This window comes from Mercurialis annua, linkage group LG5, assembly GCF_937616625.2.
Source record: "Mercurialis annua linkage group LG5, ddMerAnnu1.2, whole genome shotgun sequence".
Taxonomy (NCBI): domain Eukaryota; kingdom Viridiplantae; phylum Streptophyta; class Magnoliopsida; order Malpighiales; family Euphorbiaceae; genus Mercurialis; species Mercurialis annua.
Window position 1 is genome coordinate 11013226 of NC_065574.1, and position 14472 is coordinate 11027697.

At 34.5% G+C, this 14472-nt stretch overlaps 1 protein-coding gene across 1 annotated transcript; it reads left to right on the top strand.

The window, feature by feature from the left end:
• The first annotated feature begins 806 nt into the window (after positions 1-806).
• Positions 807-12591, top strand: LOC126680105 (uncharacterized). The gene is made up of 10 exons (XM_050375153.2): positions 807-1173; positions 1299-2943; positions 3356-4846; positions 5040-5410; positions 5682-7411; positions 9099-9522; positions 10183-10345; positions 11563-11666; positions 11772-11863; positions 11950-12591. Exons 1-10 carry the CDS (start codon positions 962-964, stop codon positions 12024-12026), a joined length of 6309 nt encoding a protein of 2102 aa, XP_050231110.1. The 5' UTR covers positions 807-961; the 3' UTR covers positions 12027-12591.
• Positions 12592-14472: the final 1881 nt, after the last annotated feature.

The following is a 14472-nucleotide window of genomic DNA, read 5'->3' on the forward strand; positions in this document are numbered from 1 at the left end:
TTTAGTATGTAAAAAATAACTAAATTGTCTCCAAATTAGTAGGAATACCTATCTTTTAATTTGATTAAACTACAAAATTAAAATATTGTATTTGGTAAATATAATATTATTTAAAAATTTATATCTTATTATTTTTAAAGATATTATTAAGAAAATTAAATTAATTATTTAATTATGATTATTATAATTCAGTATGGAAAAAAATTTAATAACCGAATATATTATATTTACTTTTATAAATTTTTTTAATTAATTTAATATTAATTATAAATAGAAAATTGATATAATTATAATAAATTTACTAATATGTTCATTGACGAGTTACGTTACGAGCCACGTGCGTAGCACGTAATGCGAAACTGGTGTTATAAAAAGGCCAAACCTTTCACAAAAGTTTCACAAAAGTCCTGACCTTTTAATTTTGTCGATTTTAGCCAAAAACTGATTATTTGGTTTCACAAAAGTCCTAACTTTTCAATTTTGTCAATTTTGGCCAAAAATGGATTATTTGGTTTCACAAAAGTCTCGACCTTTTAATATTCGGCATGCCACATAGGCGTCACATAGGCGCCACATAGACAAATTGAAATCAAATTGAGAGTTGGCCACAACTGAAACCAAATAATTTGTTTTTGGCCAAAATCGATAAAATTGAAAGGTCAGGACTTTTGTGAAACTTTTATGAAAGGTTTGGCCTTTTTACGACATTTGGCCTATATTCTTTTAGTCTGACTTTAGAAACATAAGTGAGCCTTTTGCTTCCTGAAAATAGTAGAACTCTGAAATAAGCCCACATGACCATAGTCAACACTCGTAACTCGTAAGTTCGAAATACATTATTTTGGGCTATGTTCGCAAGTCTAAAACCCTAGCGCTCTAATAACGATAAACCCTTTCTTCCCTCTCAAATCCCCACGCACAATCATAAATTGGCACTGAACCACCACCACCACCACCACCAATGGCTGGTTCATCACTTAAATCGAAGAAAAAGAGAGAGCATCACCAACAACAATCCATTCTTGAAGATAATCCAAACCCTCAAAAGAAGCTCCGTAACAGTAGTGACCCACAAGAAACAGAGCAAGCTGATTACACAACTGAAGCAGCACATCCATGGAGAAATCTCCAGCTGATTCTATCTCTTCAAACCAAAGAAATTGACCTTCAAAAGTTAGTATCATCCTCTTTTTTTTTTTCATTTTGTTAAAGATGATTGAAATGTGGAAGCAATTTTAATTAGGGTTTGATTTGAGTAGAGTTTTAAAGTATTGTTGTTGTTGTTGTTACTTTGCCAGGAAGGTTGAATTAGCTTATAATTATGTGAATTTGAATTCGAGGGCGAAAGGAGAAGATAATGACATTGAAGAAAAAGAAGAGGATTGTGAAACAGTGAATTTAGCTAGACTAGTGGTTTTCCTTAATGATTGGGTTCAGTCGTTATTGATTTCAAGGGATAAGAAGATCACGAGTGAGTCTGGAGTTGTTATTGAGGCTTGTTTAGATTATAGATGTTGGGTTGTTTTTAAGTTCTGTTTAGAGCAATCTTTGAGGTTTCGAGTATCCTTGTCGCTCTCACGGAACCTTTTGCGTGCCTTCTCTTGTGTGTCAAGAAATGCTTTGTTGTTAGTGACGGAGACAAATTTGGATTGTAAAGGTTTGATTTTCGAGGGTGATAGGTTTGAGTTGTATACTATTGTAGTGGATTGTGTTTCTTTGGTGTTCTTGTCTCATGGTGGCTTGACAAATCAGAATTTGGAGTTATGGATTTCAACCGCACGGGATGTCATTGAGCTTGTTCTTAAAATTTATGATAGGAATCTGGAGGATGGAAATGTGGGTTTTTTTGCCTTGAGGTTTTGTTGTCTGGTGCTCGAGCCATTTGGCAAGTTTTTAAAGGTCCATCCTGCTCGGAAAAATGGGTTTCGGGATTTCGTGGATGAACTTCTTGGACCACTATTACATTTGTTAGGTGCGTTGCGTCTTCGTTTTGATGGAAGCAATCCTTCTTGGGTGGGGAAGTTATTGCCCATAGCAGGAGAGGTTTTAGCACAGGGACTATTTCATTCAGTTCACATTGATGGATTTCTAAGCTTACACAGTACAGAAAATTATTATGTATCGGATGATGGAAGAGTGAAAAGCTCTAAATCAGTTAATAAAAGTTACCATAGACATTTTTTTGATAAACTGGAAACAATTATGGCCTCAAAGAAAGAGACTGAATTGAGCGGCTTAGGAGAACTATTTCAATTGCTTGTCGATGGAGCAAAAAAGCAAAAACTAGCATCACTGTTGTCTGAAGAGACAAAAATGGCAGAGAAACATGATGGGTCAATGCATTTATCTGCTCATGGTCCTAACTTAAGTAGTAAGGCATCGCCAGAAGATAGTTATGTCTCTAGTAAATTGACTTCAGAAAAAAGAAAATCACTGTTTGATTTTTTTGTACAGATTCTGGAACCACTTTTTATTGAGATGAAAAGCTATCTTCAACGTAAATTGGAAATAGGCTCTCTGTTGTTGGATGTTCATTGTACACTCAAATCAATTAATTATTTATTAGCCAGCTTCTCTCGTGAAAATTTATACATAAAAACAGAGGATATCACTGAAGGAGCTTTCCTTAATTTCTTGAAGGAGGTTTATGGTACCATTTTCTCATTTTCCACCAATTTGCTTAGTCTGATGATAAATGATGCAGATTGCATGACACAAGAGACGTTAGTTTTGTTAGCAAAAGAGCTAATTGTTGCTTTACGGTACCTTGTGGATATTGAATATGAAGTTATTGAGAATGATTTGACACACTTATGGCTTATGGTGTTTTCGTACTTGGCTTTTGGTCATTTTCTTAAAGATGCACCAAATCAGTGCTTGTTAATTTCTCAGATACTGGAATTTGGGTGCCAGCTAATTAAGCTTCATAGTGAACTGCGGCAGGTTAGTTAAATTAATTCCAATTTCACGTCATGCATTTTCCATTTGTCAACTGTGTGACTGCATAATGCTTGGAATCAATAACCAGGGTGTATATTTTTTAATCAGAGTTTGAATCAATCATCATCAGAAGAATTAGGCAAAAGTACGACCCTGTTCAAAATTTCAAAATGTAATCTTTTATGTTTGCCTGATTGGTTCTGCAGCCAATATTTCCTCCTTTTCTCATTCTCTTTTTGCTGTGGAGGATATTATATGAGTGTTTTTGGTGCTACTTTGCTTCTGCTAATTTGTGCTATGTGCAGTTTCATTTTCATTTAGTGATCTTTTGCAATTTTTTATGTAAAAGTTTTAGTTGGGTTGTTAGTTGTGCTTTAGTCTGTTTTCATATTGTGTTCCTTTTGAATCATTGTAGGTGGAAAGTTCCATATTTGCACTGTGTAAAGCAATGAGGCTTGTAGTAGTACATGAGAATGATGGCAGCAGTGAACAGAATTATGGCTTTATTTCTTTTTTTGGGTCCTGCATAACTTCTTTACCTTATGATGTGTACGTAAAAGCTGCAGAAATAATGTTATGTGCGCAAGAGTTTAAACTAGCCATTAAAACTGGTATTAATTCTATGCCCGAGGGGCATGCTAATGAGTGTATTCGGCAATTAAGCAAGGATTTATCAGAATCCATTGAATGGATAAGAAATAGTAGTTTAGAGGCTGATGCAAAGGAGCATCATGAATCAACTACAAGAAGTTGTAGAATGTACTGTTTTGATCTGTGTATGGAACTTTCCGGCAGAGGACTCTCTGAAATATATGCATTAGTGCTAGATTCATTGTCTGTCACTATTGGGAATAGCAGCGTCCTTGCGAAGTCTATACAAGATCTGATGGCCATAATTTGTCCCCCCATGAGTATTCTGGTTAAGCTACAACCAGATAGTGTCAATGAGTTCCTTTCTTTCATCACAGGAAAAACTTATTGTGTGAGGCCTGATGGTACCAAACATGATATGTTGAACCTTGGAGCTTCCACCCACTGGGTCTTTGTATTCTTTTTTCGCTTGTACCTGTCCTGCCGAAGTCTATTTAGGCAAGCAATCATCCTTATGCCTCCAAATATTTCAAAAAAAATGTCAACTGTAATGTGTGATTCATTTACTGCATACTCTGGAAGTAATGCCATGGAGACAACTAGTTGGACTGATAATGGTTATTTTTCTTGGATTTTACACCCCTCAGCTTCTCTTCTTCTTGTTATAAAATCTGTCTCTGACAATTGTCTGCAGGGTAGAAATGCAGATTTCTCTCCTTTGATTTATGTATTGCATATCATGGCTCTTCAGAGGCTAGTTGATTTGAATAGGCAGATTAAAGCTTTGGAGTATATGCAGAAAAGCATTGAAGGCATCATCCAGGTCAAGTTACTTGATAATGATGGTTTGTCACAGCATTGCAAAAGGAGCAGAAAATGGGAAAGACACCTCTCTTGCCTGAAGGAGGAGGCAGAGGGCCTTGTGGAGTATATCTTGAGTCGTTTCTCATTATTGGATGATGATTCTATCTCAGTGCAGAATACTGATGCTGCAACCTGCCCGGCTAACTATGGCCAAGCCCTGGATGTAAGTGATGAATGGGATTTAGGTGTTTGTTCTGTTAACAAGAAGTCTTTGCCTACTGCAATCTGGTGGGTTGTTTGTCGAAACATCGATATTTGGTCTCTTCATGCTGGAAAGAAGAAGTTCAAGATGTTCCTCTCTCACATCATCCATACTGGTATTTCCATTATGGCTAGAGGCTTCACAGCAGAGGAGAACAATCAAGCTGGTGAAACTGGTTTCTTGAATAAGATAAGCGTGCATCGAATCTCAGCAGAACTTCTAACCAATTCCATTCTGTATGAACATAAGGTAAGATCAATTCTGGATATAAAACTTCTTCCCTTTGTTTATGTCTCTCATGCATGCAAGCTTACACAACTGCCTGCTACACAGACACGCCTTTCCTTGTTGAAGCACATATTATTATTGCTTGAAGCTATCTAGCTGATTTTATAAGGAAACCGTTTTACTTAAATGATGTTAGCGTGGCCTCCTTTTCCAGTTTGTTCGCAGGCATTTGGCATCAAGATTTTGTCGCTTGCTGGAAAAGTCAGTCCTATCACTATTTAGTGATTTTTCCATTATAGATGTCAACTTACATTCATTACCTAATTGGCAAGAGGTTTTAAGTGCAGCTGGAAGCTTGCCAGTGGCTGTTTCAGGAAGCAAACTTGCTGTTTGTGATGAGCTGTTAGAGGGAAAATCAGTTCCTCATTTATCATGTGAAACGGCTTCAGATAATTCCATTGAATTATCAATAAAGAAATTTGGAGCTTGTCAGAGGTTGCTTAGTTTTTTTTGTTGGTTGCCGAAAGGATATATGAATTCAAGATCATTTTCTGTCTATGTGACCTATCTACTCAACCTTGAAAGGTACGCATCTTTTTTTAACTCTTCACAATGTTAACATTGTCTATGCAGGTTTCTGCAGTTCACGTGTAAAAAATAGTATCTTCCAGTTTTAGGACTAAGTCGATATATATACATACTGTATTAGAGTCTCTATTACTGTCAAGCTATATGCATCTTGGACATGTATTTTGGTGTTTACTTTTGACTAATTTTGAGTTTTTTTGCTGATAAATACACTTATAATGATATGGTAGTGCTGTGGCTCCATTAATGTGAGGAATCTATATTGCAGATATACAGTTAGCTGCTTATCAGAATGTCCAGATGCAATGTCTTCATATAACCGCTATGAGCTCATAAAATTGTTTATATCATGTCGGAGGGCCTTAAAATATGTAGTTATGGCATTTACTGAACAGAAGACGGTAACTACTCATTCCTCGGTCATTCCGGTTCTATCTGAGGATTTATTTTCTATTTTGTGGCTTTTCAAGTCAGTTTTCATGGTTTTCGGGCTTCAAGAGACATTCTCAAAAGATCATTCATATGAAACTAGAGAGATGCTAATCACATTGATGGATCACACTTCCTATGTCCTCCTGGCATTGAGCAAGCATGACTGTACTTGTGCTATTCACTCCATAATTGCTAAAAAATCTCAACTAGAGCAAACAAACTCTAAAATTGCGCAGGAACCCAGTATTCAAAACGGATCCACTTCACTTTTGGATATCTTGGAAAATGATAAAGCGTGGAAAAGTATTCTCTTTGTGGCTGAGAGTTTGAAGGAGCAGACACAGGACTTGCTTACTTCTTTAAAAGATGCCCTTTGCAACGAGAAAGTACAAAATCACGTTGATCTTGTCGACTTAAACAAGTTGTCATGTACAGTTTCTTGGATCAGTGGGTTCTTATGGGGCCTGGCATCATCCTTGCACTATACAAATGCAACAGATGGTGATAGGAAATTATTAAGATTTATTTTCGGTCGTAGCTCCCAAATTGGTCGTTGCATAAATGTCTTCGCAGATTGTATTCAGTTTATCTTACACATGTTGTTTGTTGATGATGGTCATCAACCTGGAAGTTCATTTGATGTTCAAAACGTTCAGTCATTTGACCAATGCGATCAGTTACATTCAGTGCAGATCTCAAGTAAGCAGTCTCCTGAGGCTGGTGGTCCAGGCGGTTCAATAATTCGGAAATCAATAGCTCCAAAAAAGTGTTCAACTTTATCAACTACTGATGGTAGTTTGAAGTCGGCAGAAGTAGCTGTTACTGATGTTCTGAGTAACTTCGATACCTACAAATGTGATACGCTAAATATTTCTTTTTTGCAAAGTTTGCTGAATGGTGATAACCATGAAGCTGCAATATTGATCAGGCAACTTTTACTTGCTTCATCAGCTCTTTTAAAGCTGAATTTGCTGACCAGTTGTACTTCCTCACTGTCAAGTTTGGTGCCGAGTTTTATTGGTATATCTCATGTCATGCTATTGAAGTTATCTGATGTGTCAGAGAGGCCACAGCCATTTTCTTTTGTATGGTTAGATGGTGTTCTGAAGTATCTACAAGAACTAGCGAGTCATTTTCCCTCAAAAAAAATGTCTACAACCGCTGAAAATGTGTATGCTAGACTGATAGAGCTGCACTTGAGTGCTTTAGGAAAATGCATTACTCTACAGGGAAAAGAAGCTAAACTGGCTTCTCTTGGTACAGAGTCATATTCTAAGATGCCAAGCAGTAATGAAGGATCATCTGACTCGTCTTTTTCTCATATGTCACTCTTCTTGGATGAATTAAAAGCTAGGTTAAGGATGTCTTTCAAAGTGTTAATTAGTAAGTCAACAGAGTTGCACATGTTACCTGCAATACAGACTATTGGGAGAGCATTGATAGGAGTGCAAGATGGCTATAAAATAATCTATGAAATAAATACTGGCAGTGCTGATGGTGGAAAGGTTGCCTCAACTGTTGCAGCAGGTGTTGACTGCTTGGATCTTGTTCTGGAATGTATTTCAGGTAAGACTCGGAATAACTCAATCAGTATTCATCTTATTGCATTCTCTAGTAACCTATTATATAGGCCCTTTATGCTTTCATTATAGCGTTTGTGCTAAGGATGGTTTTAGTACCGTTTGCATCATGTCTAGAATTTCAAATAACTGCCTCAACTTTAATTTAAAGTCAGTAGGGTTTGCTTGCAATTAATTGCTTCGCTGTCTGAAATATACGTTAAAAACTGCTGAAACCAAGTGGCAATGCTCCTCCATTTCTGGGTGGCACTGTGATGAAATGAAATCAGCGTAAATGCCTTTAAATTATTATTGTGAAGGGAAAATTATATTATTGCCACCATGATGCTGCTAGTTATTACTAATAACTCTCAAGTCTTAAGTACATATGAAAGGAGTAAAAATTTATGTTACAGTTGATGAAATGCTGAAACTTACCCTAGTTTTTTGTTGGGTATATTTATTTATTTTTGTTCCTTTGTTTGCCATTCTGATTTGTTTTTGCTGTATGTGAGCAAAAGTAATTTATTTTGGGATTGTCTAATTGATCTTGTTTGCTATGAGCATCCATACTAGTTTTCTGTATAAACACATTGTTGGGAGTGGAACCTTTTAATAAAGGAGAGTCAATATGTGTCGAAAGATCAAAATATATACGGTTGATGATACTTGCTTATCTTGAATGAAACTATGAAAGATTTATCTGAACACACATTAGTTGATGAAGATGCACATTTTATCATGTTCTGTTAAAGTATACTTGATTCAGCTGTTTTTTTCTTTTTTAAAATTATTTTTCTAATAAGAAACATTATTTGGTGATTTACAGATGAAAAACATGTATATTATATTTAAACTTCTCTTGATCTTTTTTTATAAAAAAATCTGGCTTGTTTTTTGCAAGCCATGTAACTAGCTAAAGTTCATTCTATTGTAACCCTGAGTATAATTTTCCAAATTGGTTAGAAAAAAACATAATGCTAGTAAGTTGATAGGTATTAAACTATTAATATTCCAAACAGTAAGGTGCAGAAGGGTTCTATAGTATAAGGTGCAAGTACATCCCAAAAGAGCATGTGCAAAAATTTTAAAATTTGTTGGAAAATAATTCAAATTTTGAGCAGCACAATTTTCCCCAGTTTATAATATTCAAAGTGTTGATCTCAATTTAGTTATCTGATCCTAATCTTCTAAGAATGCTCCATCACTTCTGTCACTGCAAAATTTTGAGAATCTTAATACACGGTACTTTTACAAAGAGATTTTATATTTGAAAAAAATTATACTTCTGATCCAACTGTAACAAAAGCAAAAAATTGATAAAATTTCTTTATTTTTTATAAAATTAAATTTTGTATCCTTGTCATGTTTAGGTGTTATTATTTGGTCCTTTGAGAGCTCTTCTACTACTTTTGTTCCCACAAAAAAATTAAAAAGAAAAGAAAGGAAAAAAGACAAGAAAAGCATACAGCCCTAGGAGCAAAGTGGAACAGAAGAGAGAAAAAATTTAGGAGAAGGCTTTAACATATGTATATGTGGGAAACAGGACAGGACTATGAATGGCCATAGACTTTCAGACCTGTTCGGTTGATTTTATTGACTTATTTTAACATAGCCTAGCTTAATATAATTGAAAATGCATTTATTGTTTAATTTGGACATTCTTCATTCTAAACTTTGGACATGCTTTGCAGGTGGCCGACAATCAACTGTAGTCAGAGAACATGTTCAAAAAACTGTTGCTGCTTTGTTTAACATAATTATACACTTGCAAAGCCCGTTAATTTTCTATAGTCAATCAAAGGGCGTTATTCATAATGATCCAGATCCTGGAGCAGTCATTCTTATGTGTGTTGAGGTGCTAACAAGAGTTTCTGGAAAACGTGGTCTTCAAATATCTTCCTGCCATGTAGGACAGTTTTTACATGTGCCTGCTGCACTTTTTCAAGATTTTTGGCAACTACGACTTTCTAAAGGTCTTCCTTTATCTGATTTGTGTAACCAAGACTGTAATTCTGAGGAGGGCATGCATTCTAGTGTTGTAGATATAAATTTCTCTGTAGAATTATTTGCTGCATGCTGCCAATTATTATATACGACAGTGAAGCATCAGAAAAGGTAATTTTTTTCTCTTTTAGTTCACTCATCAAAGCTGTGTATAATGTGAAATATTTAGATTTCTAGTATCATATTACAATGCGACACTCATAATAAAGAAAAGTTCAAGAATTTGTACTTAATCTATGCATTAGAAATGTAATCTTTAACTGAAGAGGGGTGAACTGTCCTCACTATCAATGTTGGTCTTAGGTCTAGTGCAGACTGTCTATAAATTTCTCTGGCCATTTCTTTCACCTTTAATCACGTTTTAGTGTTTAAATTGAATTTACTGCTGTAAGGCTTCTCTTCTCCTCCTCTTTATCCCTTTCTTCTTCTCTGATTGAACTTTCAGATTTAATACTGAAGAAAAACAGAGAAGCAAAAAGATTACAGTTTTGTGCTGTATTTGCTGTCTGTTAATGTATTTAGTTGTGCAGACGGCCATTATTAATTAAGCCTTTTATAAAATTTGTTATAATCATAAACTATATATCCTTGACTTTGTGGCCTGTATGACTAAAATTATTTGCTGTCTCCTTGGACTTCTGAGGAATTTAAAGTAGACATGCACTATCTGAACATTTTTGTGACACTTTGTTTATCTTCTTCTATTTGATAAGTTTTCTTTTTGCAAAATATGTATTACCTGTACTCATGATGATCATTTTGTAATTCTAGGGAGTCGGAAAAGTGCATTGCTGTGCTTCAAGAATCTGCCAGTGTTCTTCTTCATTGTTTGGAGACAATAGATAATCACTCAAGAGTCAGAAAAGGTTACTTTTCATGGGGTGTTCAAGAGGGAGTAAAAAGTGCATGTGCTCTTCGGAGAATTTATGAAGAGGTATGTGTTGTTATCTTGATGATGCACTTACACTGAAAGTACATTGAACTTTAGGTTTGCCTGAAAGATGGTTATTAAGATAAGTTGAAGACATGCTGGATGTCGTGTTTAGCCTTTCCTTTTCTCCCTGTAACCACTGTAGGATTTTACTACAGTTTTTGCATGGTTAAAAAATTATAGCACACTGATTACCAGAAGTAGAGCTTCAAATCTGAAAACTCATGAAACCTTGAAAACCTAACCATGCTTTTTTGGTGCCCTCAAATTCTTTTTGCTATTTTCCCTGCATCATTCTAGGCCTGCTTCTCGCTTATCTTCTACTCCCTCCATTCTACATTAATTGATGTTTTAGGTTAAATTTTTTGTTCCTATTTATTGGACGTTTCCATTTACCGATGATTTAAACTACCTTTTTCTCTGTCTTACAATTTACTATACACTTCTTTTATAAATATGCAAAGCTAAAAAAATATTTGATGGAGTTATTATAAGTATAGTATGTTTTTTATACATATATAATTATATTTATTGATCTATGTGCAAAATCCTAAAACGCCAATTAAAATGGAATGGAGGGACTAACTGAATACTAGATGCTATTTGTCATATGCCCGGCTTATGGATGTCATCACAGGCCTATTGACTGAAAAACTCCCTTTCTCTAAAACTATTCTTTCCTCACAATGAGGAACCTGTGATTATTTATGATTAAGGTTCTTTGGAGTGAGCACTCACCTCTGGGCTCAAGAAAAGAATAGAGGGACCTCTTAACACTTTAGAGAATAGATGTGAGGAAGAGATTATAATTCTGCTGGATTCTTTATTTCTTAGTTAACAGCCTTTAACTAGGCATAAAAAATAACACCTAATTATAGAAACTAGATAGTCTAACTGAATAAGAATTATAAAGTCAAAAACAACATTGAACCTGTAACCTTTCTAATGGGCTCTCCTATTTTTTTTTTTTTTTTTTGTGAGTTTTGATTTCACGGTATGATCTTCCCAACGGAAGCCATTTTGTTGTAAACATTTTAAAGCATGTTAAACAAAAATATACAAAATTTAAACCCGTGCTTCCAGGGCCCCATCTGAATATTTGTCTATTTCAACTAATCTTGTTTATTCCTTTTTCTTGTTAATTAAATGAGTTTCCGGTCCTACTAATGCAGTCTTTAATTTGTATTGCTTACCCTCGTTTATTTCTAATTATTTCACAGTTAAGGCAGCAGAAAGATGATTTTGGTCAGCACTGTTTCAAGTTTTTATCCGACTATATATGGGTTTATTCAGGATATGGTCCCCTTAAGACGGGCATCAGAAGGTTCTCTCCATCTATTTTTTTTCCCCCTGATTTTGTTCAGATTTGATTTATTTTTTGCTTCAAAGAAAGTTACTGAATAAAACAACTTTGTTTTATAATCTGTAGGGAAATAGATGAAGCTCTGAAACCTGGTGTGTATGCTTTAATAGATACATGCTCAGCTGATAATCTTCAATATCTTCATTCAGTATTTGGAGGTGAGGAAATATTGGATTATCATGATGTGGCACTTGCATTTTCTTGTTTTAGTCTAACTTTCCTTCCGCTGTCATTACTTCCGCAGAGAGTCCTTGCAGGGATACACTAGCAGTTTTGCAACATGATTACAAGCTAAATTTCCAGTATGAAGGGAAAGTCTGATATAGGATTCTTCTTTTGGCAAATCTGGCTACTAATGCAACATTTTCAAGTCACATCTCTTCAATCATGCTGAGAATGGCTATAGTTATGTGCCATCGTCCAAACAGAATCACCCAATAAAGCTTGACATTGTGATTCTCCGATTTCCGGGAATGTGCCAGGAATTGTTAAGCTTGACATTGTGATTCTCCGATTTCCGGGAATGTGCCAGGAATTGTTAAGCTTGACATTGTGATTCTCCGATTTTCGGAAATGTGCCAGGAATTGTTCAGTCCCCTTGCGTAACTTGGTATTTAACAAAATGCTGCATACAAGTACACGACAGGTGTCTTAATCCAAGATAATCAACAAAATGCTGCATCAGAGGGGCGACGGGTAAAACTTCTAAGCTATTGTTAGTGTACATTATAACAGGATTGAAGTTTCACCAATTTTGTTTAAATCGCAATTTATGCAGAGCCTGATTCTTGATTTATTACCATGACAATCACCTTACTTTTTATCAAGTCAAGCTGTGTATATATGGATAGGATAATTGGGTTTGTTCAAGTTGTTAGGTTGCAAATTCTTCTCCCCTTTTGGCTGCTCATTGATTTAACCTACCGAACCTAACCAAAATTATAATTGCTGCTCATTGATTTAACCTACTTTTGTGTGGCAGATAGTAGCTCCTGCCTCGGCAGCGTGAAACAAATGATTGAAGAAATGAAAAGGCTAATCACCTGTAAAACTACCGACCTTTCATTTTTTTTTTCAATAACACCCTCACCTTGTAAAAACTTCAATAGCACTCTATTTCGCATTTTTACGTTTCAACAGCACCCTAAATTTAAAAAAATAGATGATTTTATTATTATAAGGATTAAATGTTATAAAATAACTAAATGAAAGGATCATTTTATACCTTTTTCTAATTAAACAAATACAAACACATCCCCTAACTTAAAAAACATCCAAATAAACCCTCTTCCCCACTAATTTAAATAAAAAATTAAAAGAATATTAATTTCTACCCTACATTTTTCCGTTCTTCTCCTCACTCCGCCGCTTCTCCACCATCATCCTCCATGGGAGGACGAGCTGTTTTCGTCCTCCCATGGGAGGACGAACAGATCTCGTCCTCCCATGGGAGGACGAACAGATCTCGTCCTCCCATGGGAGGACGAGAACACCTTGTCCTCCATCCTCCCATGGAGGATGAGTTCAAGAACAAGGAAGAATTTTGTTCTTTTTCAAGAACGAGGAAGAACGGTGTTCTTCAAAAAAAATAGCGAATTGCAGTGCGAAAGAGTCGGTAACAGATTTGAGGAAGTGGCGATTGCTCGGAATTTAATTATATTAATTAAATAATTTTTTTATTATTATTCATCTTTAAATATGGAGAAGATAGTTTTTTTGTAGTATCTATAACATTCAATATTATTTAGAATATGTGGTAAATATAAAAGACTTATTTTGAATTTTATCCAACTGAAAATAGTTCAATTTAATACTTTAGGGTGCTATTGAAACGTAAAAATGCGAAATAGAGTGCTATTGAAGTTTTTATAGTGAGGGTGTTATTGAAAAAAAAATGAAAGGTCGGTAGTTTTACAGGTGATTAGCCAAATGAAAACTGTCATTTACTAGACTTTGTTGATCAGCCTATCTTGTTAATGTGGTTTGTGTTTCTATTATTCATCTCAATTCGATTAATTTTTTGTTTCAAAAATTTCTTAGATAGACTATGTATACCATGTCATTTAGATAGAGCTAGTTAAATTTTATTACATCACTAAGTGAAATCATATTAAAAAAAATTAAAATTACTATTTAAATGAGATAAAAAAAAAGGGAAAAAGGAAGAAAAAAGAAAAAAAGGAGAAGGGATTTTTTTAAAAAAAGGCAAATTTATGGGTGATATTTCATAATATAAATTGATGTTAGTATTTCGAAAATTATAAAATGAATGTTATTTGTGTAAACACTATCAATCAATTTTGTTCAATTATGCAGAAATTTACATAAAAATTGTGTTGTTTGATGTATCATTTTTTTTTCTATTTAAAATAATAAAAAAAGTATTTATATTCTCATGGTGTCAAATTGAATTTTTTTTATAATTTAAAAGGACATTTGAGAAATTAAATGCACGATCTTATAAATTTATGTCCCAAGTTTAAAACATTTGAGATATAGATCGATGGTTCAAATTGAAATCTATTGATTTTAGAAGAAGGCTCTTATCTCTTGAGTGTTTGTATGACTTATTTTTAGCCATAGCTAAAGAGGATTTAACTAATCCGAGTTTATGACTCTTATTTGAATTTTCAGAAAAATTAAATTGGTACAAGTTACTGAATGGTGGCCACAGGAACTTTTTTCTTTAATTAAATTTGTACACATTATTAATTTATGATATTTTAAACCCATCAAAATGTATTTAAGACATGTAGCATAATTCATG